At 51.3% G+C, this 24,588-nt stretch overlaps 1 protein-coding gene across 2 annotated transcripts in view; it reads right to left on the reverse strand.

The window, feature by feature from the left end:
* LOC144823535 (uncharacterized) overlaps positions 1-24,588 on the reverse strand; it is a 337,732-nt gene that overhangs the window by 286,947 nt on the left and 26,197 nt on the right. For both annotated transcript variants that reach the window (XM_078682134.1, XM_078682133.1), the window contains exon 3: positions 3,744-3,854. In XM_078682134.1, coding sequence (XP_078538260.1) covers positions 3,744-3,854 — 111 coding nt within the window. The remainder of the gene's footprint in view (positions 1-3,743; positions 3,855-24,588) is intronic.

Genomic DNA, 24,588 nt, shown 5'->3' on the forward strand with positions numbered 1-24,588 from the left:
TCCCCTCAGCTGACAATTGTATAAAGGAATCGATGCTTCACGAGTAATTGGTAATCTTTAAATGTTTCGTGGCCATCAGAGCAGTCGGAATCCATTACCATATTTGAATGTTAATTGCCGGAAATGGGGTTACAGGTCATGCTACCCCCTTCTCCATGCCATTCACAAAATATTGCACTGCTGATACCGTGAGTGGCAAAGATTTTTGTGTCTCACAATGTCATTTTAATATATTGGGTTGTCATGTTAATATATTGGCTTTTAGTTTTTCACCTCGAAGCTCTCTGAGAGAAGGAAAAATATTTAGCGCATCAAATTCAAGTCTTTTTTTATCAGAAAAAGCAAAATGTCCCTAGAGCTCATGAATGGGGCTGGCTGTCGGCCTCCAGCCAATCAATTCACTATCAGCAACACCGAAATCTAAAGACGACATTTCACAACTCTTGAACCCATCTTTATACCCGATTACAGAGAGCAACAAGCATTGGAAATGCAATAGGTCTCGCATTAGAAAAGTGTGAGTTATTGGTCTTGTAAATGTAATAATTTTTTAATTTTTGTTTATATTTTTATAATTTCAAATGCATTAATTTTGTTATTATAAATGGGAATTTTTTTAGACATTGCAAATGTGACACCTATAACATTATTAAATATACATGTTTAGTATTTACCTAACGTACATGTATTGATATGACAAATTGTAATGGGTTTTATTTTTTATAAATAATTAATAATTACATAATAATTTCACTAATGTATAATGGCACTAGCTTAATTTTTTTGGTGAAAATGTGTAGCGTATTATAATATTTGTAAACATGAAGATTAAAAGTGTAATAAACATTTTTTTGTTTCTACTTTTTGTAATAAAGCTTTAAACATTGATACATTTAATTTTTGCTGAGAACTGGGACTTAAAGAAGGAAGTGCTGGAATAGATTTTCAGATTATGACGGGTGAAGAGAGGTAAGCATGTAATTACAGAAGGTGTTAGAGTGAGTGAGTGTCATCACATGCCCACACTTTGCCACGTGCTTCACCAAATACACAAGTCAGTCATGAGCCACATACTCTATCATATTCCAATAAACGCACACTTTAAAATGCATATGTGACCAAGATGTACATCATTACATGCACAATTCACGGCAGAACTTAGCATAACACACACAAAATACTGCCACAGATGTCATTTCGAACATGTCACACTGCCATGTAACAACTACATGCACGAGTTACCAAATAACAATATCACATGCACACATCACACCGTAAGGAAAAAAAATATGTTGCACTGCTGTAACCCAGGCAAAGTAAGCTGTGGCATTTTATGGGTTCTTAAGAGGGAAAAGGGAGGAGATAGTGGGAGGGAGAGAGAGGAAGAGTGAAGTGGGTGGGCGGGGAGACAGTATAGGGGAAGGTAGACGGGAAAGAGAGGTAAGAGTAACAAGAGAGAACAAGTGAGGGAGAAAGAGGAAGTGGAGGAGCAAGAACGAGCGGCCGAAACTAATTGAAAACGTGCTGGGAGGAGAGATTGAGGGGTGTCTGGAGGCCTCGGAGTACGAGTGTGCGGGCTGGGGGAGTGGGAGCACAGGGAGAGGGGAGGAAACATGCTGTGGGAGCCTAATCTTTACCGTGGTCGGTTGTTTAATAAGAATAAAGAAAGAAGGAAAAAACAATGACTCGTCTTTTACCAAGAGCCGGGCGGCCTTACCACGCAGCTCCAGGGTTTGTTCGCCCTAACCAGAAACACACGTTCAGGAGCTTCGGATTAGACACAGAGCTGGGAGCGCTAGCTAAGCTGCTGGCTCTACTCAACGGAGTGCGTGGAGAGCTGTGACGTGTCTGCAAGTTATAGAAACCGGCCGCGCAATTTGTTTCTTTCCATTGACTTCAAAAGTCGCATTTGTTCGACGGAGATGTTATTTTTGGACGTCTGGGGGTGATAGTAAACAAGCAGTGCTTTAGCTAAGTAACTCCTCGCTGGGTAACATCTGATTGGAACATTGACCAAACAACCTGGGCCTATGATTTCTTTTTTCGAAAAATACACAAAATAAAAAATGTTTACATGCCTGCAAGTAGTTTGCTGAGGAGTGGGTAGGAGGGGGCAACGCAACATGGGAATGGAGCAGAGGGGAAAAGCATCACACACACACACAGGAGAGAACAAGGGAGTGCGAGCAAACCAGCAAGAGTCACAGCAATCTTAAAACAAGCATTGGCAATATGAAATAATAAAAAAAAGTACGGGAAATGCACAACGAGAGACAGAGTTAAAAACGCAGAGGCACCGAGAGACAGTTGGAGGCGCGAGACAGAGAGTTGTGTGGAGAGAGACAATGAGAGACAGAGTTACAAAGGGAGAGGCTTCGAGAGACAGAGTTGGATGAAGCGAGAGACAGGTGAGATGAGAGAGCTGGCGAGGGGAAAACAGAGCATGGAGGCAGGGGAGACAGATCAAGAGAGTAAAGAAGTACACACACGAGAGAACAAGGGAGTGCGAGCAAACCAGCAAGAGTCAAAGCAATCTTAAAACAAGCATTGGCAATATGAAATAATAAAAACAAGTACGGGAAATGCACAACGAGAGACAGAGTTAAAAACGCAGAGGCCCCGAGAGACAGTTGGAGGCGCGAGACAGAGAGTTGTGTGGAGAGAGACAATGAGAGACAGAGTTACAAAGGGAGAGGCTTCGAGAGACAGAGTTGGAAGGAGCGAGAGACGGGTGAGATGAGAGAGCTGGCAAGGGGAAAACAGAGCATGGAGGCAGGGGAGACAGATTAAGAGAGTAAAGAAGCACCGACAAAAGAGTTAGAAAAACTGAATTGAAGGGGCAGCGTGGAGCCAAAGAGAGAGGCGGAAAGAGGAGACTGAGGAAGCCTTAGAGAGAATCAAACAACAGTAGTTAAAACGAGACACGGCCTGGCGGCCGTGAAAGTGAAAGTACGGCCGGCCGGCCGTGAATAATTAGGGGAGGAGAAATGCCTGAGGCAGAGCGCACGCTGGGGGAAGCTGTGGGAGGGAAGCAGATGGCTTTGAAGTGCACGCGCTTTTTTCACGGGCACTGCATGAAATTGCCAGTTTGGTTAAGCTCTGGATAAGCCCCTATATTTCTCGCCAGTAATGCGCAAGCGCATTAGCAGGCGAGACCTAAAAACATCAGCCCTCTTTGACCCAGGAATGGAACCCTCCAGAAAAACATGTAACTGCCTGCTGCTGTTCCTAAATGACCGTGCAATAAACAACTCGGTCTAAACCTTGTAAACATATATATAAAATGTAACCGGGGATTGTGGGGTTTCAGATTCTCCAATCATTCGTCAGAGTGTGAATGTTTGTGTACTTATTCCTGGTTGTAATAGAGTGGGCGCTTTCACAAGATTGCACATTTTTGGTTATGAAGTACTGAAGAGCCAAAGGTAGAACTCCAAGAACTCATAATGTTCTGCGGATGTAAAGGAGCCGACACTGCAGAGTGAGCAGGGGTGAAAGCGTACTCTTCTGTACGCGGGCCCACCAGGAAGGTGACCAGCAGAGAGGAGGGCCGTCCGGTACCTACTGCCAGCACAGAATGTAGTGGTGACAAAAATGCGTATATTCACTCTTTTAAGGTTCAAACCCAGGTTAAATGAGCAGATGCTATGATATTAAAGTTCTGCGTAACATGAATTGTGGAAAAACCCATCACCACTGCTTCTCCCAAATCTCAACAGATTGTGTCTGCTTTATCTACTCACTTGAGGAACGACTGTTAACGGCTCTTATATCCAAGTCCTGAAGGTCCTCAGAGCACAGATCGTCCTTATCCTTCGGTCTTAACGAAAAGACAGAGGTGGCAATCAGAGGGCCTAACAAAAAAGGAAAACCACCATGAATACAATGCATTGCAAAAGGACAAATCACACCAGTAGTGTTAATAGAGAGATGTAAAACGAGAAAAATAGAAATACAAATAGAATTGTTTAAGAGACTGGACTCCCTTGCTCCAGCCATCAGGTTAACCATGGTGCTGTCTGTTTGAAATACACTCTGACACTTCCTCCATTTCTGCTGGCGATTTTTGTCTCGCCTTCTCTTACCAATAAAGCACTCTGTGGTATACAAAATATGAGTTCAACTTCGATTGGAATGCCGATAGGATGCACATGTAATGGACTATTGGAGCAAGAGCTCCAAGCAGGGAGCTTTACCCTGTACTGCATACAATGCTTTTGAACTTTACTCTTGTCCAGGTGTTATGTTATGATAAAATGTTTCTAAAGCGCTCGATTACCCATGAGTGTCTTGGCGCTGGTAGGGAATATCGGTACAGGTGAGAGCAGAGGGAGACTGGAGGTTAAAAGGCCAGGTTTTAATTAGTTTCCTAAAACTCGATAATATAGGAGCTGCTTTAATATCCATAGGCAGACTGTTCCAGAGGGCCGGGGCTTCAGAAGAATTGCAACTGCCTCCCCATTTGAATCTCTTGAAACTGGGACGAGAGACCGTCAGGGAGTTTTTGGATCGTAGGTCTCTGTTGGGTGTGTACCAGGAGAGGGGCTATTTGAGGTAGCTAAGACCTAGATCATGCAAGGCTTTATAGGGTAAGGCATAATGCCTTGAATTTAATGCAGTTATTCACTGAAAGCCAGTGAAGTTCCTTAGATGGAATTGGGGAAGATCAAGAATAAGCCTGGCGGCCGCATTCTGCATGCTTTGGAGTTTCTTCACGTATTGTTTTTGGAGCTTAACAACAAGTCAGTTACAGTAACCCAACTTTGTGAGTATTAATAGGGAAATGACTGGTTTTTTGGAGGTGGGAGGAATAAAAGTAAGAATCTTCCTGATTATTCTCAAAGTGTTAAAGCAGGATGAGACAACTGAACTGATATGCTTATTTCAGTTTGTCATCTATGGTAATGCCTACGTTTTTGACTTTTTGGGCTGGGATTGGGAGAGGTGGTCTCCATGGAACTGTCCTTCAGAGCTTTACACAACTAGGGGCCCAAATATCGGAGCAGTAGGCTCAAGAAATACTGCCCCCAAGATTATTAAGATCCTCAGGGGGTCATCTTTTAAAGACTCCCAGGATTAGGATATCCAGGAAAGGCTGCAGCTCTTTCACCTTTCTGGCTGCTAAGACATGGAACATGTTGACACTTGCCTGGCAGCTTACCTCAGATGAGGACCATTTGAGAAGACAGCAGAAGACCAGGCTGTTCAATGGACACTATATATTTTTGTTTCATGAACTCTATCTTGGACTCTAGCACCAGAACATCATGGGACAGCTGTGCTCTCTATAAAACGGTTCATTCCTTAAATAATTCATTTATGCAGTGAACACACTTTAATCCTAATTGCACACTTTTTGGTTTTTGTTTGAATACTTTATTTTGGTCTTCTACCATTAAAGTACAGACCATCAAATACATCAGATCTTACTCAATCATTAAAATAATTTGTCCTAAAATTGAGATTACAAAATAGCAGCACTATTGCAATAAAAACATTAAAACCATACAACACACTTTATAAATAAATTGTGTCCAAGTCTAAATTGCCAGGGCCGGATTGTTAACCGGCTGAAGCATGGCTATGACTAAGGATCAGGAGTAAAGGAGATTTTATGCCATATTAGCCAGATACTTTCTAAACATTTATCTACAGAAAAGACAATAATCGAGGACGTGTCTGCTCTGCATATTCTCAGGGCGACCCTGTTTTGGCCAACACCTACTGAATGGCACAGGAGGACAATCCAGAGCTTGCACTGCTTATAGTAAATGGGGTAGAAGCTCAATAGGTGTTCATCTGTTTCTTTGCGACTTCTACAAGCAGGGCAAATTTCGCCACCTCCTTGACCTCCATTCCATTTAGCAGTAGGCCTAGCAAGAAGGAGTGTGCCCAACCTGAACCTTAGATAAAGAGCTTTTGCAAATAGGTGGTCGGCGTCGTCAATGTAATTTTCAAAAAGCAAGATAGGCTTGAACTCTAAAAAACGTCCGTTCATCTGCCCTCAACCAAACTGTTTGGAGAACTTTACCTCCTCATGTTCCCAGTGTGGACACTTCAACTTTTTTAATGCAGATGGGAAAATGGAGTCTGGGTCCAACCTATACTCATACAGGTTTATAGAGTAAACAGACTGTTTTACATAGTCCAACCAAGTTAACAACACCTGTTGCTGAGACTTGTCTAAAACATCTCTTAATACTGCCCTATAATGCACTAACTCAGGGGTAGACCAAACTTGAAGCCAATATAGGATTGGTTTAAATCGGGCTAGGGGAGCTATAGATCGAATACCTAGGTCTTGTTAAAAAACAAGTGGGGAACGTAACAGAAGTTTTAGTACTGCTTTCAAAAAAGAATTTCCCACCAACCTCCAGTGTTTTTAGGTTAACATAACCCCAGTGTTCTGCTCCATAGACCGCGACTGCTACAGCTTTGGCCCTCCAGACTTCAAGAAGGGGGGAGATGGAGTGTAGTTTGTACACTTGGATGGAGTGTAGTTTTATTAGTACCTTTTTGAATGTTGGCCACCCTATGCTTTAGAATCAGGGTGCTTTAGGAGCCCGGTTACCCCAAGGATTGACAGTAGATAATCGAATGCCAAGATATTCAAAATCTAATACTTTTTCTAACTTCGCTCCTTTCAAAGTTAGTACCCCTCTAAAACCTCTGTGCAGGTAGATAGCCATGAATTTTGTTTGGTTGCATTGATTACAAGGCCATGATCCTGACAAAATGAATTAAACTTGTTCAGAAAGGTCACAAGGCCTTTGTGGGATTTAGATACTAACAAGGAATAATCTGCATACAACAAAGCTCGTATTTTTGTTTCCCCAAGAATACGAGAATCAGTGTCACAACCCAATAGACAATCAATGCAGCCATTAATAAACAACATAAACAACGTTGGGGCAACTGCGCAGCCTTGCCTGACACCTACCCTAAATGAGACAGTGTTTCCCCCATTAGGTCCCGGACGAACTTGAGCAAAGTTGTAACAGTGGAGCCAAATGATTATATCAAGAAGAGGATTCGGAAGCCCTAGGTCTCCGAGTTTACACCATAACTTATCCTTGAGATCGACAAAAGCGACATAGGTAGAGACTACCATTTTTAAGTCAACTTCCTTCCACCTTATTAGTTGAAACCTAAATATTTGATCAATCGTACTAATTTTGAGCCCCAAACCGGCCTGAAACTGGCTAAAAATCTCATTTTTATCAATCCAGGTAAGTAGCCGATCAAATCTAAGTTCACTAAAGATATTTTGGCTGGAATCAATTATATTGATTGGCCGGTAGTTTGCTGGGTCTGACTTTGAGCCTTTCTTAAACATAGGTATGATCTCTGTGCACTTCCACTGGGTTGGAATATCAGCACCTGCCTTAATAGCGCTAGCGGTGCAGTGAGGTAAGGTGCACAGATTACTGGTTCAGAACTGAAAAGCTCGACCGGGATTTGATCTAACCCAAGGGCCTTTCCCGACTTCTGCCACAGTAAAAAATAACTCAGCTCTGGGGGAATCAATTTTAGGAGAAGTCGAACAGGATATAATGGCCAGTGTAGAATTGGGCTTGTCAGAATACACAGAATGTGGATAAAGGGGAGAGCTACTATGTAATGATTCAAAGTAATTGGCCCAGTCTTGCGGAAGAATATAAGATTCAGGCTTTATTCTATTTGTCTTTGCACCATGCAATATTATATGCCAAAACGCTGCCTGATTCCCGAAGCCTACAGCAGTCAGAATATGGTTTGAGACTGCTGTGTCCCAGTTAATATTTGCACGTTTTAAGACTAGTTGATAGTCGGCTCTGGCAGACTGAATATCTTGTGCGAGTCCTCCTTTACGAGCACTAAGGAGATGCCTCTTGTCTACTGTTTAGGCCCTTTCATACCATGTAGGCTCTGTCATCTGGGGAGAGTCCTTACCAGAGAGGGGTTTGGTAAAAAAAATCATAGCTTCATTTCCTCAAACCATTTAGCATGGACATCCATGATGTTATTGGGTGCTATCTCCTGATTGGCTATTAGGGATGGATGGGAAGCAAACCTCGATAAAGTTGGGCAAGGGCAACCTCACTACTCCCAACACTGTCCCACATAACCTTCCTCCAGCTGTTACTAACCAACAGATCACCTCAGGGTAGTTGTTGGATCCTATTTGTCCTATCATAATTTCCAAGGAAGGCGAGGAGCAGAGGAACGCGATCACTCTCTTACCTGGACAAAACTGCAATATCAATGATGTTTTCCCAGGATGGAAGGAGTTCCTTTAAAAAGTAGGGAGCTCTCAAAATCAGATTCGGTACGCCCATTGCATGCCCTCAGATGGTAACACATACAAAGATCCAACATTTGCAGGGCTACCTTTAAACGGGACGGTAGGATTCATTCGTTGATGTTTTGCAGCCCGACTGGCATCAAAGAAATCAGCGCATTAGCAATACAGAGAAGGTCATGAGGGAGGAGCACAGAGCTGCACAATCACAGAGATATTAAGTTAATAGTGCTGTACCATTTTTTGGGGCCTACACTTAAAATAAAAATGTAAAATGTAGTTATGTTAATATTTGGTAGAAAATATATATGTGTTTATTTTCCATATACATTGCCGTGTGTAGATCTCCATCCCATATGCCAATTTTCTTTTATAATAAATGCTAATGTAAATTAATTTTATATATTTATTTTTTAAACCAAAATGAACAAATACCACATCATTGTTAATTTTGAAAGAAATCTTTAATTTATGGAAATATATGTATATTTTTAAAAAAATGGATTAAGTTTTTATGGCAGTCTGCAAACAAAAATGAAAAAAGAAACAGAATACAAACATCTCAGGTTACTGTAGTGCACTACTAACGGTGCAAGTGATAGACATAGTTGTAAAACACAGAATAATACAATTCATTTCTCTGTCATACTGTTGGAGCAGGTTTCGTTACATCGTGTTAGTGGATATCAGAGTTGGATTAGATCTTAAATAGTCCGTTAAGGGCGTCCAGAATTCTTTAGGTCTGGACAGCGTCGGAAGTTCATCCTCATACGTTTTCAACGTGTCTCTACAATAAGCCATGTATGTTAGCCATTGTTTTCTGCTAGGGGAGCGTATGCTGTCACAGTGTATGGAGATTCGTCTTTTTGCCAGTAGCAGTGCTATGACGCATAATTTGCGCTTACCAGAACGTAGCTGTCGTACTTTGCCCAAAAGGCATACTGGTACTGAACATTCTATTTTCGTTTCCAGCATATGACTCAGTGTTTCCGTTATGTCTTCCCAGTATTTGTTAATTTTGGCGCACCTCCATGCTAAATGCATAAAGTAAGCATTCGTAAGGGTCGTGGACCAGGGTCAGCGGACTCGATAATTCTCGCTTTGGTGCCTACTCTAACCAGGGATCACACTCGGCAACTCTGGGCATTAGCTTGCCTCATCTCCACAACGGCCCCCCACATACACCGGGGATGCCTGGTTTCACCTTGGAGATATCCAGCAGGGATCATCTCACAGGGAAAGCCAGGACGGGTTCCCCAGTGGTCTACAGCGCTGGGACGCCCCATTGCTGGGGTAGCCATGCGCTTTACAAGACAACATAACATAACATAACATTTTCTTCCCTGCATCGCCGGTAGTGAGTGTCGTCACGGAGACCACATTTCTGCAACTTAAGTGGAGTGTGATATGTTTGATGTATATATTTATAGTGGATTATGCGCAGGTTGCCATTCGGGGTAAGCATTTCTGTCACAGCAACTATGCCAGTTGTCCTCGCTTAAGGGTGTCTCTAAATGGGCATTCCAGCGTTAATGCGCTTTAATGGCATCCCTCGCTATATCCACCTGTAGGAGCTTGTATAGTTTAGACACCACATGGGCAGTGCTTTGGTTCGTGATAATCATTTGTAGAGCTGCCAGAGATGGAGGTTCAGTTGGAAATGAAGGATATAGTGTTTTCATTGCGCCCCTTAGTCTGTGATATGCAAATTTAAATAAAAGTGTTTGGTTACTTATGTAGGCTAGGTCAGTCTGGTCTATAAATTTACCCTCATTGTATAGGTCCCCTGTTGTGTCTATTCCAACTTGTTGCAGCATTGACATGCTATCCCAGTTTGTGTCACAGATAGCGCAGGGTGATGCTACAGTGGCAGTACAGGCACATAGAGTGGAGTCCTCCACGCCAATATTCCCATGCGCTGCCATGCCGAGTTCGTAGTTTTTAAGGTATTGATTATGTGCTTAGTTATGTGTGCGCGCTGATGCGATAGTATGCAGCATAATGGGATTTGTTGTGCATCTCCATCCTCCACAGCTACATGTGGCATATACCGTTGCGGGTGAAACTAATGGTGCGCTTATTGCGCCTGGGTGCAAAGATAATAAAGTAGGAAGTCCGGTACAGCGAACCCCCCTTGTGGTATGGCAATGTCAATGTACACAGTTCGACTCATGCCTGCTTCCCTGCCCATATAAGCCTGGTGATGTTCATGGTTATTCTCTTAAAGATTGGCGCCAGCGGGAGAATAACCATTTTAATAATGGCCATGTTATCTGCCAAAGACAAATGTAGATGGATCCAACGGTCAATTTGCTCTTCAATTTTAGTCGAATTTAGTCATAGTTCTACCTAATCACTGTCTCTATGGTACCAGATGCCTAAGCATTTTACTGGGTATTTGATCCATTCCAGTGGGTATTCCACTGGGTGTGGTTTAGTGATATCAGTTAGTGAGATTATCGTGGATTTGCTCCAGTTTATTTGGAGTCCAGATTGTCTGCCAAATTTGATGTATTCCCGTAATAGTGGGGATAGGGTCGTTCGGGGTTCACGTACATACAGCACCATGTCGTCTGCATACTTTGATATGTTAATTTGACGATGATAAAATTGCAGTGCCGTATTTGCATGTTTCTGTCGTATTTTTCAAGCCAATGGCTCCAGCGCTATGGCGAATAGCAATGGCAGCAGTGGGCACCCTTGTCGCGTTCCACGCTGTATTTGTATTGTGTCAGAGACGTGTTGCACAAGTTACTTACCTTCGGTAACGATATATCTGTAAGAAACAGTAGTTAGTATTCGATTCCTTACCTTAGAATATCCCCAGGCGTCAGACAGGATCCGGAAACTTTTGCGTAGCAGTACCCATGCGCGTCGGTAGGCGTCGTCTGCGGCTCCGCGTCCGTCGGCGGCGGCGTTGGCGCCGGGATGATGTAGCCAAAGTACTTAGACGCCGCGCTCTCGCGCGCTGACATCAGTTCTTATACACAGCTATTCCGAGCCAGAAACGCAGAGCCATGATAAAAAATAACACTGGTGCCATGAAACTAGGGCCCTGAAAGGGGATGACCTTAACCCTAGATATCGGTTCGCAGAACGGGGAGGATGGGTGGGGCGGTAAGGAATCTAATACTAACTACTATTACCGAAGGTAAGCAACTTGTGCATCTGAAAGAAATAGGTTAGCATTACATTCCTTACCTTAGAATAGATTGCCCAGCAATACCAACCCCGATGGTGGGTCTGCGAACCAATGATCACACCAGAAAGTCCTGGAGAACGGAACGGCCGAAAAAGCCATCTCTCTGGACTTGGCTGTCCAGGCAGTAGTGTCTTGCAAACGTGTGGAGCGAGGCCCACGTAGCCGCCTGACAGATGTCCTGCAAGGGGTTCCCCGGCCCAGGGCAGTAGTAGCCGCCGTGGCCCGTGTGGAATGGGCACGAAGCCCCACAGGAGGCTCCTTTTGAGCCAAAGAGTAACAAGCCTTGATTCACAAGACGACCCATCGAGAAATGGTTCGTTTGTGCACCGCCCGTCCCTTCTTAGCGCCCACGTAACCAACAAAGAGTTGGTCATCCACCCGGAACTGGCGAGTGCGATCCAAATAGAATGAGAGCGCACGTTTTGGGTCCAGACGGTGGAGCCTCTCTTCCTCCTTCGAGGGATGCGGAGGCGGAAAGAAGGTGGGTAAAGTGATGGACTGCCCGATGTGGAAGGCTGTGACTACCTTGGGCAGGAAAGAGGGTCGCGTCCGCAACACAACTTTGTACGGATGGACTGAAAGGAAAGGAGGCTGAGAAGAAAGGGCCTGGAGCTCACTCACTTTCCTGGCAGAGGTGATGGCAACCAGGAAAGCGGTCTTCAGAGTAAGGAGGCGAAGAGGACAGTTATGAAGTGGCTCAAAGGGAGCGCACATCAGAAAAGTAAGAACAAGGTTCAAGTCCCACTGAGGTGTCACGAAAGGAACTGGAGGAAACAGATGAGTGATGCCCTTCAAAAACCTATTTACAACCGGGGACTTGAACAAAGAGGGCTGATCAGGTAGCCTTAAGAAGGCGGAAATGGCCCGAGAGGTAGCCCTTTAGAGGGCCCAGAGCGGAGCCCTGCTCGGCAAGAGAAAGAAGAAAGAGGAGAACCTCTGAAAGAGGGGCAGACAGGGGATCCACAGCCTTTGCTGTGCACCATGCCACAAACTTGTTCCACCTGCAGGCATATACCGATTTTGTGGAGGGACGCCTGGCTGCCAGAATCTCATTACAGACTTCAGGAGGCAAGTCAAATGGCCTCAACTGCCGCCGCTCAATCTCCACGCATGTAAGTGGAGACTGGACAGGTTCGGGTGGAGGACCGGCCCCTGGTGCTGTGACAGAAAGTCCTCCTGAAGGGGCAGACGAATCGGGGGATCGACAGACATGCTGAGTATCTCGGGATACCAGAACCTCCGTGCCCAGTCCGGAGCCACAAGGATGACTTGGGCCTGGTCGCGCCATGGTCTTCTTCAGCACTCTGGGCAGAAGTGGTATAGGCGGAAAGGCGTACAACAGACCGCAACTCCACTCACGACCAAAAGCGTCTCCGAGCAAGTGCTGCCTTGGAAATTCCAACGCGCAGAACTGATGACATTGCGCGTTCTCTTCTGGGGCGAATAGATCTGACCAAGGCTCTCCCCACTGCTGAAAGAGGCCTTGCGCCATGTTTGAGTTCAGAAGACATTCATGATCCATCATGCACCGATGGCTGAGTTCGTCCACCCTGGCGTTCAGGGAACCTGCCAGGTGTTAAACCACCAGGGTCACGCCCTGATGTTCCAGCCACTGCCAGAGGCGCAGAGCCTCCTGGCATAGGATCCACGACCCCACACTGCCCTGTTTGTTGCAGTACCACATGGCGGTGGCTTTTGTCCGTGAACACCTGCACTACACTCCCCCGGGCAGAGGGGAGGAATGCCTTCAGTGCAAGTCGGATCGCCCGCAGCTCCTGAAGGTTGATATGGAGCTGGGACTCCGCCGGAGACCAGAGGCCTCTGATCTCCGCCTCTCCCATGTGGCCTCCCCAGCCCTGGAGGGACGCGTCCGTCACAATTATGTGCTCCGGTTGGGGTAGGGAGAGGGATCTGCCGCTGACCCAATCGCGGTCCGTGAGCCACCACTGCAACTGTCTTGCAGTGCCCTCCGAGATCAAGACATGGTTGGACAAGTTGCCCTGATGCTGGGCTCACTGAAACTTCAGGTACCACTGCAGAGCCCGCATCCGCCACCTGGCGTGATGCACCAGAAGGATGCAGGAGGCCATCAGCCCCAGAAGCCGCAGCGTCAACCTGACCGAGACTCGGGATAAAGGCTGAAAGATCGGAATCAGAGCCTGAATATCCCGAACCCGCTGTTCGGGTGGATAAACCCGAAACTGCGCCGAGTCTAGAACCGCTCCGATGAAGAGGAGCTTCTGAGAGGGACCCAGGTGCGACTTCGGCACATTGATGGAGAACCCCAGCAGGTGCAGGAGGTCGGCCGTAGTCTGGAGGTGGCTGACGACTGTCTGGGGCGAGCCTGCCTTCAACAACCAGTCATCGAGGTAAGGGAAGACAGACACCACTAACCTGCGCAGATGAGCTGCGACCACCGCCATCACTTTCGTGAACACCCGTGGGGTGCTGGTAAGGCTGAAGGAGAGCACGGTAAAGTGAAAGTGCTCGTGGCCTACCATGAACCACAGATAGCGCCGGTGGGCCGGCAGGACGGGGATGTGGAAATAAGCGTCCTGCAAGTCCAACGCTACCATCCAGTCTCCCCGGTCCAAGGCAGTTAAGACCTGAGCCAGTGTCAGCATCTTGAACCTCTCCTTCCGGAGGAAGCCGTTGACGTTCCGCAGGTCCAAGATAGGGCGTAGGCCCCCTTTGCCCTTCTTGGGAACCAGAAAGTAGCGGGAGTAACAACCACACCCTACTTCTGGCCCAGGAACGCGCTCGATGGCCCCCTTGGCCAAGAGGGCCGTAACTTCCTCTTGCAGAAGATTCAAGTGATCCCCCGACACACTGTGGTACTGCGGTGGCATGGCTGGAGGGGTCGCCTCGAAGGGGAGGGAGTAGCCCCTTCGGACGATTTGTAGAACCCACCTGTCCGATGTGATGTTGCGCCAGTGGAGGAGGTGATGGCGAACCCTGCCCCCCACTGGCGTCTCGTGGGCCTGAAAGTTCGGACTAGGAGGCCTTTGAGGCGGATGCTGCGGGGGTGGATGTGGACTGGCCTCCCCGTTGTCCCCGGGCACCGCCATGGCGGTTACCACGTCTGCCACCGCGTTGGATGTTAGTCTGCAGCCCGTGGCTGGCAGGACGTGTGGGGGCGCCCCTTCCTTGGCCACGAAAGGGGCGAAAGGCAGCAGATTGTTGGCGCGGGGCCGACAGGCCCAAGGACTTGGCCGTAGCCCTGGAGTCCTTAAAGCGCTAAAGCGCACTGTCTGTCTTGTCGCCAAAGAGGCGACGGCCATCAAACGGCATGTCCATAAGAGTGTTTTGGACATCAGCTGAAAAGTTGGCGGACCTCAGCCAGGCGTGGCGACGAATCGCCACCGTCGTTGCCATCGCTCTACCCGGCGAGTCTGTTGTATCCAGCCCACATCTGATGGAGTACCGTGCCACATCTCGACCCTCCGCAAGGGCTTGGGCGAGTTTAGTCCGGGCCTCCTCCGGACATTGTGGCAGCACGTCCGCAACCGAGTCCCACAGAGAGTGGGTATAACGGCCCAAGAAGCACGCAGTGTTAACTGACCGCAACCGCAGACTCAGGGAGGAGAACATCTTTTTGCCAAACTGTTCGTACCACTTGGATTCCCGATCGGGCGGAGCCGTCGGGAATGCGGTCTGGGAGTTCTCGGGGTGGGTTGGGTGGACAGGAAGCAAGGGTCGCCCGGAGCTGGGCGGTGGCGTCTGGCCACGTTCCTATCTACAGGGGGACCTGTAGCGGGCCTGGACCAGGTGCCCAGAAGAACGTCAGACAAGGCCTCATTAAACGGCAACAGAGGCTCCGAAGAGCTTGCTTGCGGTTTAAGGACCTCAGTGAGGAGGATAGTCGTCACGGCCGCGACGGGGAGTGCAAGAGATAAGGTCTTGGCCGCTCGCGTCAACACCACACTATAGGCTGCCCCCTCCTCCATAGCCACGGAAGGAGGGGAGACAAAACCAGTGTCTGGCAAAGTGTCCAGACCACTGGCGCACCCTAGCTCACTTGCCCAGTCCTGATAAGACTGGCACTCACGTGCCAGAGGGTACTCAGACCCCTCCCAATCCGGCTCGCCACCCATCTCCTGGTACTCCGGGTCAAATGATGGGGCCAGCTCATAGAAAAAGAAATCTCCCATCAGTGTTGAATGCGGCGTCGAGCGACGCCACTCCGGCATCGGAACCGGGTCGAGGGGGGGACCGGGGACAACGTCGTCCGTGGACGGCGCCGGAGACGACACCCTAAGGGCCGGTGCCGGCGAGGTCGTAAGGTCGACCGGCGACGACCCGGATCCGAACCGGATCCAGCGGGGCCCTGCGGCGTTGGGACCGAAGTCACCGATGGCGCCGGGGCCGAAGCACCCGGCCAGCTTGGGCTCCCAGTCGGGCCTGACGGAGAAGTGAGCGACCTCATGGCCGTGAGGAAGGCGTCGATCTCCTCCGGTGTCACGTTCTGCCCAGGGACCGGCGGGTAAGGAGCAGGCCACGACGCCCGCGGCTCCGGCGGAGCCGCGTGGGCAGTGTCGCCCGAACCCCCGGCCACGTCGCACGAGTGTCGGGGGGAGTCAGAAGAGCGATGTCACTTCTTCGACTTCTTGTGCCTCTTACCTGAGGACTTGGAGCTCGAGGAGTGATGACGATCCTACGAGCCGTAATGACTCCGGCCCCGCGACCGGTCCCTCGACCTCCTTCCTGACCGGGACCTCGAACGGTGCGGGGCCGACTGCCGGAGCTCGAGGCGCTTGCGGGACCGCTCCCGCCTAGCCTTCGACGTCAAGGCCCGGCAGTTGGGGCACGACTTGCCATCGTGGTCGGGCCCCAGGCAATAAAGACACCGGCGATGGTGGTCGATAACCGACATCCTTCGGTTGCAGTCGATGCAGGGATTGAACCCGGGCATCCCTACTGGCACCGTCAGAGTCGTTCGAATTCGAAGAAAGATCAAAAATGATTGAGAAAGTTTAGTAAAAAATTGACTCAGGGTACCATTTTTTCCGGATCGGCGCTTGCTGGCGCGGCAAAAAATAGGAACTGACGTCAGCGCGCGAGGGCGGCGTCTAAGTACTCCGGCGACGTCATACCGGCGCCGACGACGGACGCGGAGCCACAGACGACGCCTACCAACGCGCAATGGTACCACTACGCAAAGGTTTCCGGATCCAGTCTGACGCCTGAGGATAGTCTAAGGTAAGGAATCTAATACTAACCTGTTTCTTTCAGAACTATCTACTTTAATACGTGCCACCAGTTTGGTATATAGGATCTTAAACCATATCATTAAGCCAGGCGGGAGCCCCATTTTTTGCATCACTGTGAAAAGATATTCCCATTCCACAGATTCAAACTCTTTGGCAGCGTCCAGTAAAACTGCCGCCACCTCCAACTCCGGATTTAGTTGATGGGGTACAAACAAGGTACGAATATTATGCACAGTTGACCTATCGGGTATGAAGCCTGACTGATCAGGTAATATTATATTTTGCATCAGGGGTTGAAGTCTAGTGTCTGTAATTTTAGCTAAGATTTTTTTTTTTAAACACTTTTTATTTGTTCTCGTATTGCAAACACAATAAAGCAATCTGGAGCATAAACATGCCGCACATCCCAGTACCACACTGTCAAAAACATCATGAAGTATTACAAAGTCACGGGGCGTGGCTAGCCAGCCAATATGGTGGACGTATCTCCGTGAAGCTCCGCTGCATACCCCTAATTATCCTGAACACCTATCTTGCGGATACGCTTAGACGGCCGGATTTGTGAGGGGCCGGTGCGGAGGCGCTACGGGGTGCTGCCAGAGTGAGGCGGGCCCCTTCCTCGGAGCTGCGGCGAGGTCCACGGCCGCTGAAGCTGCCGGTGGGGGATGGCGCTGAGGCCGCAGCGGAACGGCGCGAAAACGGCTGGGAGGCTGCCGGAACGGCTGAGCGTCGCCGCGCGGTGTCGGGCGTTGCACAGTGTCCTGACACCCTGCGACCATTGCCCCGCGAGGAGACCCAGACGAAGTGGCGGCTGTCGGAGGCTGTTGCGAGGAGCTCCTGCGAGGCTGTAGAGTGTGGCGGTTTCTGTGGCCAGGGGAGGCGGAGGCCCGGGTGTTCCCCTGACGGCGCCCGGAATCGGCGGCACCCTGGGCGCGGCAGTGACGGTGAGGGGATAGACCGGGGGCGGACCCGGGGAGCCTAATAGCTGGGTCTGCCGGCCTGGGAGATCATGGTGGAGGCAGCGGAGGAGAGCGGACTCTGGCGGCGACTGAGTGCCGGGAGGCCGTTGCTGGCGGTGACCGTCCGCCGCGTGGTGCAGTGAAGTGACTGATAAACTGCCACGCCTCGACTTGGTGGCTGGGAGGAGCCCTGGGACCGTGGCCTGGTACTTAAACCATCCTGCTCTGCAACAAGGCCAGAGGTGAATAGCAGAGGCAGTGGATCGCCTGAGGGGTAGCCACGTGGAGGGAGCATTCGGGGGTTGAGGAAGGCTGTGGTTCTCTCCTCTGGCTTGGATAATGTGGGGACTGTGACAGTGGGCCGCGGGGCCGTGAGGCTATGATCCAGCGTGGTATACTACCACTGCGGCCCCCCTGGCGCCTTCCCACTGCAATACACTGGACAGGGCTGTGCGCCTCCTGGCAGCTGTGCCGGGCCTGGGTGCCATTTTGTCATCGTCGCCATCTTGTCGGTTGTGGGCCGCGGGGCATCTGCTCTGGGAGTGAGCTTGGCGCTGAGCCCGCGGAGAGAGATGAATGCCTAGGTTTCTAAGGGGCTTGCTGGACTAGATCGCTGCAGGATCGAGGCCTCTTTTGCTGGGAGCCGCCCAAGAGCCAGGGTCACCGTCTGCTGCTGAGGGGGCACTGGTGTGACGGAGGCGGCGCACCTCTGTTGGCTGGTGTGGAGCGGGGTGGCTGAGTGCCGGGGACATCCTGAAGACAGACGTCGGTGGCTGGTCGCTGGGCCCTAACCCGTGCTTGAATCGGACCGGCGGGACCCCCCCTTCTCCTTTTTTTGGGGGGTCACAACTGGTGCCATTGGACTAGTACGGCGTTCTTTCACTAGAGACATTGGCAGGGGCCTGGCGCTGGGTGACTGCTAACTGGCATGGATGCCTTTGGCGCAGCAGCTGGCGATGGGCAAGCTTCGGGATAAGACCCTGCAGAAGCAGCTGGCCACGGACGACATGGGCCCCTCGCGCAGATCGCAGGGAGATGGCCTGGGCCTGGCAGCAGCTTTGGCGGCCAAAATGGACTCTGTGTTGACGGCAGTGGAACGCATCGGCAGCACGCTGGAGCAGATGAAAGTGTCCCTGGAAGCCAGGATCGACAAGGTCACGTCAGACTTCACTCTGCTCCACGCCGATCACCGCAAACTGGTGGAATCCGTTGCCGGGCACTGTCAGTCGTTTCAGGAACTGCAGCCCGTGGTGCTGAACCATGCTTCGGCGCTTCAGGATATCATAGACCGGGTCCATGTACTGGAAGACCGCATGGAGGACGCGGAAGGGCGCTCTCGGCGCAAAAACATTCGAGTGGTCGGGCTGCCGGAAGGTGAGGAAGGGAAGGACCCAGAGAGATATACAGAGACCTGGCTGAAGAACCTCCTGACCCCAGAGGCGTTGTCGCCACACTTTGTCACAGAAAGGGCGCACAGGGTGCCGGCGCAAAAGCCCAAACCTGGAGCCTGGCCTCGCCCGTTCCTCTTTAAGCTGCTCAACTATAGACACCGGGACGTGGTGCTGCGCGAAACAAGGAAGCTGGATAACTTGACTGTAGGGAACAGCCGGGTGATGTTCTTCCCTGATTATATGGCAGCGGTGCAAAGAAGGAGGAGCACCTACATGGTGGTGAAAAAGCAACTACGAGACTTGGGACTGCCATACTATCTACTGTTTCCCTCCCGCCTTCGAGTGCTTACTAAGGAGGGAGCCCGTTTCTTTGACGCACCATCTGAAGCTTGGGACTGGCTGGAGGAGACAGGGTAGTGGAAAGGCGCGCGACCCACGTGCGCGGAGGAGGGAGACTGGCAGGTACAGAGAGCGGGGAGACGCAGGAGATGGGGCACTCGCCGTGGCCGGGGCCCTGGCCTCGCTGCGCCCAGCCTGGAGAAAATGCGGCTGGAACGGCAAGAGGCGCTTGATGCGGTGGTGAACCTGGGAGCAGAACAGGGCGCGTCCAGTAAGGCCTCCCAGACGCGCAGCGAGCCGGACACGAGCGGCCCGTCGTCTCCCTCTACGGTACTCTCTGAAGATGCATGCGGCCATGCCAGTGGTGACGCCGCAAACAGCGGACTTCCTCATGTGATGAACCTCATGGTGGACATGCAATGACCCTCCTCTTGAGAATCCAATTGACTGTAATGTATTTCCCATGCTCTTCTTAGTGGAGAAGTGTGGCTCAGTGGAGAAGTGTGGCTCAATGGTTAGAGCGGCAGACCCTGATGCAGAGGTCTATCCCGGGACCAGGGTTCAATTCCCCCGCTCGGCGGGTCTTGGGCACAAAATTCCACGGACCTGATAATTCTCGCCTCGGTGCCTATTCCAATCATGGAGTCCCACTCTGCAACTCTGGGCAATAGCTTGCTTAATCTCCACAACGGCCCCCACAACGCTAAGGATGCCTGGCCTCCACCTTGGGGGTGCCCAGGAGTGGAAACCTCACAGGGAAAGCCAGGATGGGTTCCACAGTGGTATTCGTACAAGCGCCTTGAGACCCTTGCGGGTGAGTAGTGCGCTATACAAGTATCAATTTACAATTTCTTATGTGCGCTGTAACGCTGTATTTGCTTTCTCTGCGCGCATGTGTGTTGTTGCGGCCAGCTGTGAAATAAGCACCATGTAGATGCTGTAGTGGCGCAGGGGTTGGAGGACGTTGGGTGCTTGCTTCGCTGGCGGGCTCCTCGGTATGCGCCCCGCGCTGGCCGGATCTGGCCACAGACACTAGGAACTTTAAGCGTCTCCTGCGCTCTTATGTGATACGAGACAGGGGTATAGGATATCACGATTGTTGGCAACACGCGCACCCCATCAGCAACCGCGCTGAGTTAGGCCTCCGCTGTGTGGTGGATCTTGTTGTGGTTTGGACGTACACCCTGTTGGGGACTCGCCCTTCACGTTATGCTCTTTATGATTGTTTCTACGTTTTCGTTGCGGCAGGCTGACTCTCCTCCCCCACTGGAGCTTATCGGCCCCCCTGCCTGCGGCCCTCCCGCGCCTTGCCCGCGCGTGACACGGCTTGATGCATGACACACACTAACATACTGACCTGGAACATTCGCGGTATGCACACCACCTCGCGCCGCTACTCTGTATTTTCGTACCTGCAACGTCATGGGGTGGGGATTGCCCTCCTTCAGGAGACCCACATGACACTGACTGAGTTAGGGTAACTGCGCAGGCGCTGGAGGGGGCAGTTATTCGGCACCACCTTCTCTGCCCACGCACGTGGCACGCTGATTTGGGTGAGGGCGGGTGTCCCTTTCATTTGCACTGAAACATTGGTAGACCCTGAGGGCAGGTACACCTTAGCGCGGGGGCGACTGAATGGTCAGGACATTCTGCTGGGATCCCTTTATGCCCCAAACACGGACCAGTCTTCCTACCTAGGAGACCTGAGCCGCATCCTTCACCCATATGCTTGTCTCCTTTGGCTACTTGGCGGGGATTTTAACATGATTCTGGACGTACGCTTAGACAGGTCTTTCCCCCCTCTCCGGGCCATGACAGTTGCATCCAACACGCACACGTTCAGGGATTGGCTTGCACATTGGGGGTACATGACCTCTGGCGCGTGCAGCACCCCGCAGATCGGATTTACTCCTACTACTCCCCCGTCCATGATCTGCATGTCCGCCTAGACCGAATTATAAGCACCCAATCGCTGCTCCCGCTACATGCAAAAACAGAATACTTAGGGAGAACGCACTCAGACCACAACCCCACAACCTTATGGTTTCAGATTAGCTGGGAGGCGGAACGCCCGCCTGTCCCTACATGGCGGTTGCAACCCGCTGCACTAGAGGACCCGGAGTTCAGATCCTCGCTGGGCACGCCCATTCTAACATACTTTGAGACCAACGAAGGGACGGCGAGCAGCGTCTTGGTGGAGTGGGAGGCGCACAAGGCAGCCATTCGGGGACACTGCATGGGGGCCACATGGAACATCCGTAAAACGCTATCGACCTCCCTGACACGCTTAGCATCGGAGCTCCTTTGATATGAGAGGAAGGGGGAAGGGGTGGGCGAGCACTCGCGCGCTCTGGGAGACCTGCGCGCACGGCATGTGATACTTAAGGAGCAACTGCGCTGCCACAACTATGCGGCACACACAGCCAGGACGCATGTCAAGGCAGATAGGGCTGATCGGCTGCTCGCCTGGCTGGTGCAGGGAGACGAGCGTTGTACCCCCATAGGGGCTTTGCGCATGGCGGACGGGGGACTGGTGTATACGCAGCGAGAAAGCCACCGTGCTCTAACCGACCATTATCGGCGGCTGTACCGGGCCCGTGGCACCGGCCCTCGGTGCGCATTAGGCGAGTTCCTACACGCTGGTGCTTTGCCGGTGGCGTCGGAAGAACACAGGGGCGAGCTGGAGGCCCCCCTCACCCTGGAGGAGGTGGGAGATGCGATCCGGGCTATGGCGGCCGGGAAAACACCCGGGCGGATGGTCTGCCTGCCGAATATTACAAGGCAAACGAGGATATTTTGGCGCCCCTGCTTCTCCAGCTGTACAATACTGCTATCAGTCATGGCTCGTTTCCCCCGTCATTACGGGAGGCGTTCCTGGTTTCTCTACCTAAACCCGACAGGGACCCCACGGACTTGGGTTTGTATAGGCCGCAGGCAATGCTCAATGCGGATTACAAGGTTTTCGCCAAAATTCTGGCAGAGCGGCTGGCGGCGGTGGTCCTCCATTTGGTGCATTCAGACCAAAACGGGTTTGTGCCGGCGAGATCCACATCCCTCAACCTCAGGAGGTTCTTCAGGGTGGCGACAGAAGCGACTAAGGAGTGGCCCGAGCGGGGTGCCTACTGATAGACCTGGAGAAGGCCTTTGATTGCCTGGAGTGGGGGTACCTGGCTGAAGTGCTCTCGCGCTATGACCTCGGTCCGGGTTTCCTACAGATGGTTCAGCTCCTCTACACTAACCCTGTGGTCCGGGTGCGGCTAGGCCCATACATCTCTGACACAGTAGTGGTGAGTCGGGGCACTCTGCCCCTTGTCCCCACTGTTGTTCGCGCTGGCGGGGGAGCCCCTAGCGGAGGCACTGAGACAGGATCTGGGAGCGGAATCCCCCTGGGAGACGCGACCCATCAGGTCTTGCTCTATGCTGACAACTTGCTGGTGTTTGTTAAAGATGTGACAAGCATACCTGAGGGTCTGGCCTCCTTGCTGGAACGGTTTGCGGTTATCTCAGGCCTCAGGGTCAATGCGGGCAAGTCGTCCCTTTATGCGTTTGGTGCCACGACAGGGGATCCAGGGTATTGGATGGGCGGCACGAGGGTCCGATGGCAGGCCGACACCTTCAAATATCTGGGGATCCAGATATATAGGCAGCCGGCAGATCTTTTGGACAGTAATTTAGGAAGGGCGACGGCGGCACTCAGAGCTCAGATTCGCTTCTGGTCCTCCCTTCCACTAACCACAATGGGCAGGGTGGCTCTCGCCAAAATAGTCATGCTCCCCCAACTCCTGTACTACTTTGCCAATTTGCCCCTATATGTCCCGGCCTCCTTCTTTTCGTCGCTAAACGCGACACTGAGGGACTTCATCTGGGGCACGTCCCGGCACCGTCAAGTGCTGGCAAAGTTGTTCCTGGCGACTGATGGGGGCGGGCTGGCTGCTCCCTGCTTTGAGCATTACTATCTGGCCGCGCAACTCCAATGGATTGCCCGCTGGCTGGTGGATAAAGGCATAGACTACACGGCCACGGTTGAGCCGCTGTACTCCCAGGAGCGTGTCGCCCAGCTTTTTCACCCCCTGGCGTCCCCTGCGAGGCCCACTCTGCTGTTGCTGGCGGTGGTGTATAAATACTTCCGCAGAGCCCTCTTCCTCACTCAACGGGTGCACCCGTATTGGCCGGCGGTACCCCTGGAGGGTTTTCTGGGTGGCGAAGGGGTCCTCACGCGCCCTATGTTGGCACACTGGGGAGAAGCGGACATCCAGACGTTGGGTGACCTCTTCCGAGACAGAGCATTGGTGGCGTATGAGACGCTGGTCCTCGAAGACGGGCTCCCTCCTGGGGGGTTCCTGCTGCATCGCTCCATAGTGGCGAAAATGACCGCCCGGTGGGGAGACGTGGTGCTGGAACCTGAACAGCACTTGACCATGCAGTACCTGCATGTCATGAGGAGGGGCAAACACCTGATCCGCTGGTTTGCCGGGTCGTTAAGGACACACACAGGGGTTAGCCTGGTTCCGCTCAGGGGCAAATGGGAGAGAGCTCCTTAGAAGCCTGGCGCGCATCCCCAGAAATCTAAGCTTCCGTCAGATACAACTGTATGTAGTTCATAGGGCCTACCTCACGCCTGCGCTCATTAACAGATACTTCCGCCGTGCAGACGCGTCATGCCCCAGGTGTGGGGAGCTAGATGCAGAAATTCTTCATCTTCTATGGCACTGCCCCAGGTTGTGCTCCTACTGGAGCGCGATAGGCGAGTTGCTCCGCAGATGCACTGGGCGCACTATACCCTTTGACTGGCTGGAATACATCTTACACCTATTCAAGAGGCCGCTCAAAGACAGGGCGTCTTCCCGCTTTTTGGACCTGGGGATGGTGGTGGCTACGCGCCTCCTTACGAGGCGTTAGAAGGCGAACGACCCCCGAGTGTACAAGCGTGGACCTCCTCCTTGCAGGCATGGGCTCGAGCGGAATGGACGGGCATACGAAGGGAAGAGACGGTGGGGATCCGTAAAGAACCAATGGCGGAGCGTTGGGAGTGCATGTTGAAGACCTTGCAGTCGCCTGGTGAGGCTGGAGACGCGGGCGCCATGGGGAGCTAAAAGGCGCCCTCAGAGATTGTGGTGCACCGTGGGCTCTTTTTCAGGTCTAGTGAGCGGATACTGATGTTTTTATCCTTTGGGGTCATGCTGATCTTAGGTGTAGGCCCAAGTGT

This window comes from Lissotriton helveticus, chromosome 3_1 (assembly GCF_964261635.1).
Source record: "Lissotriton helveticus chromosome 3_1, aLisHel1.1, whole genome shotgun sequence".
Taxonomy (NCBI): Eukaryota; Metazoa; Chordata; class Amphibia; order Caudata; family Salamandridae; genus Lissotriton; species Lissotriton helveticus.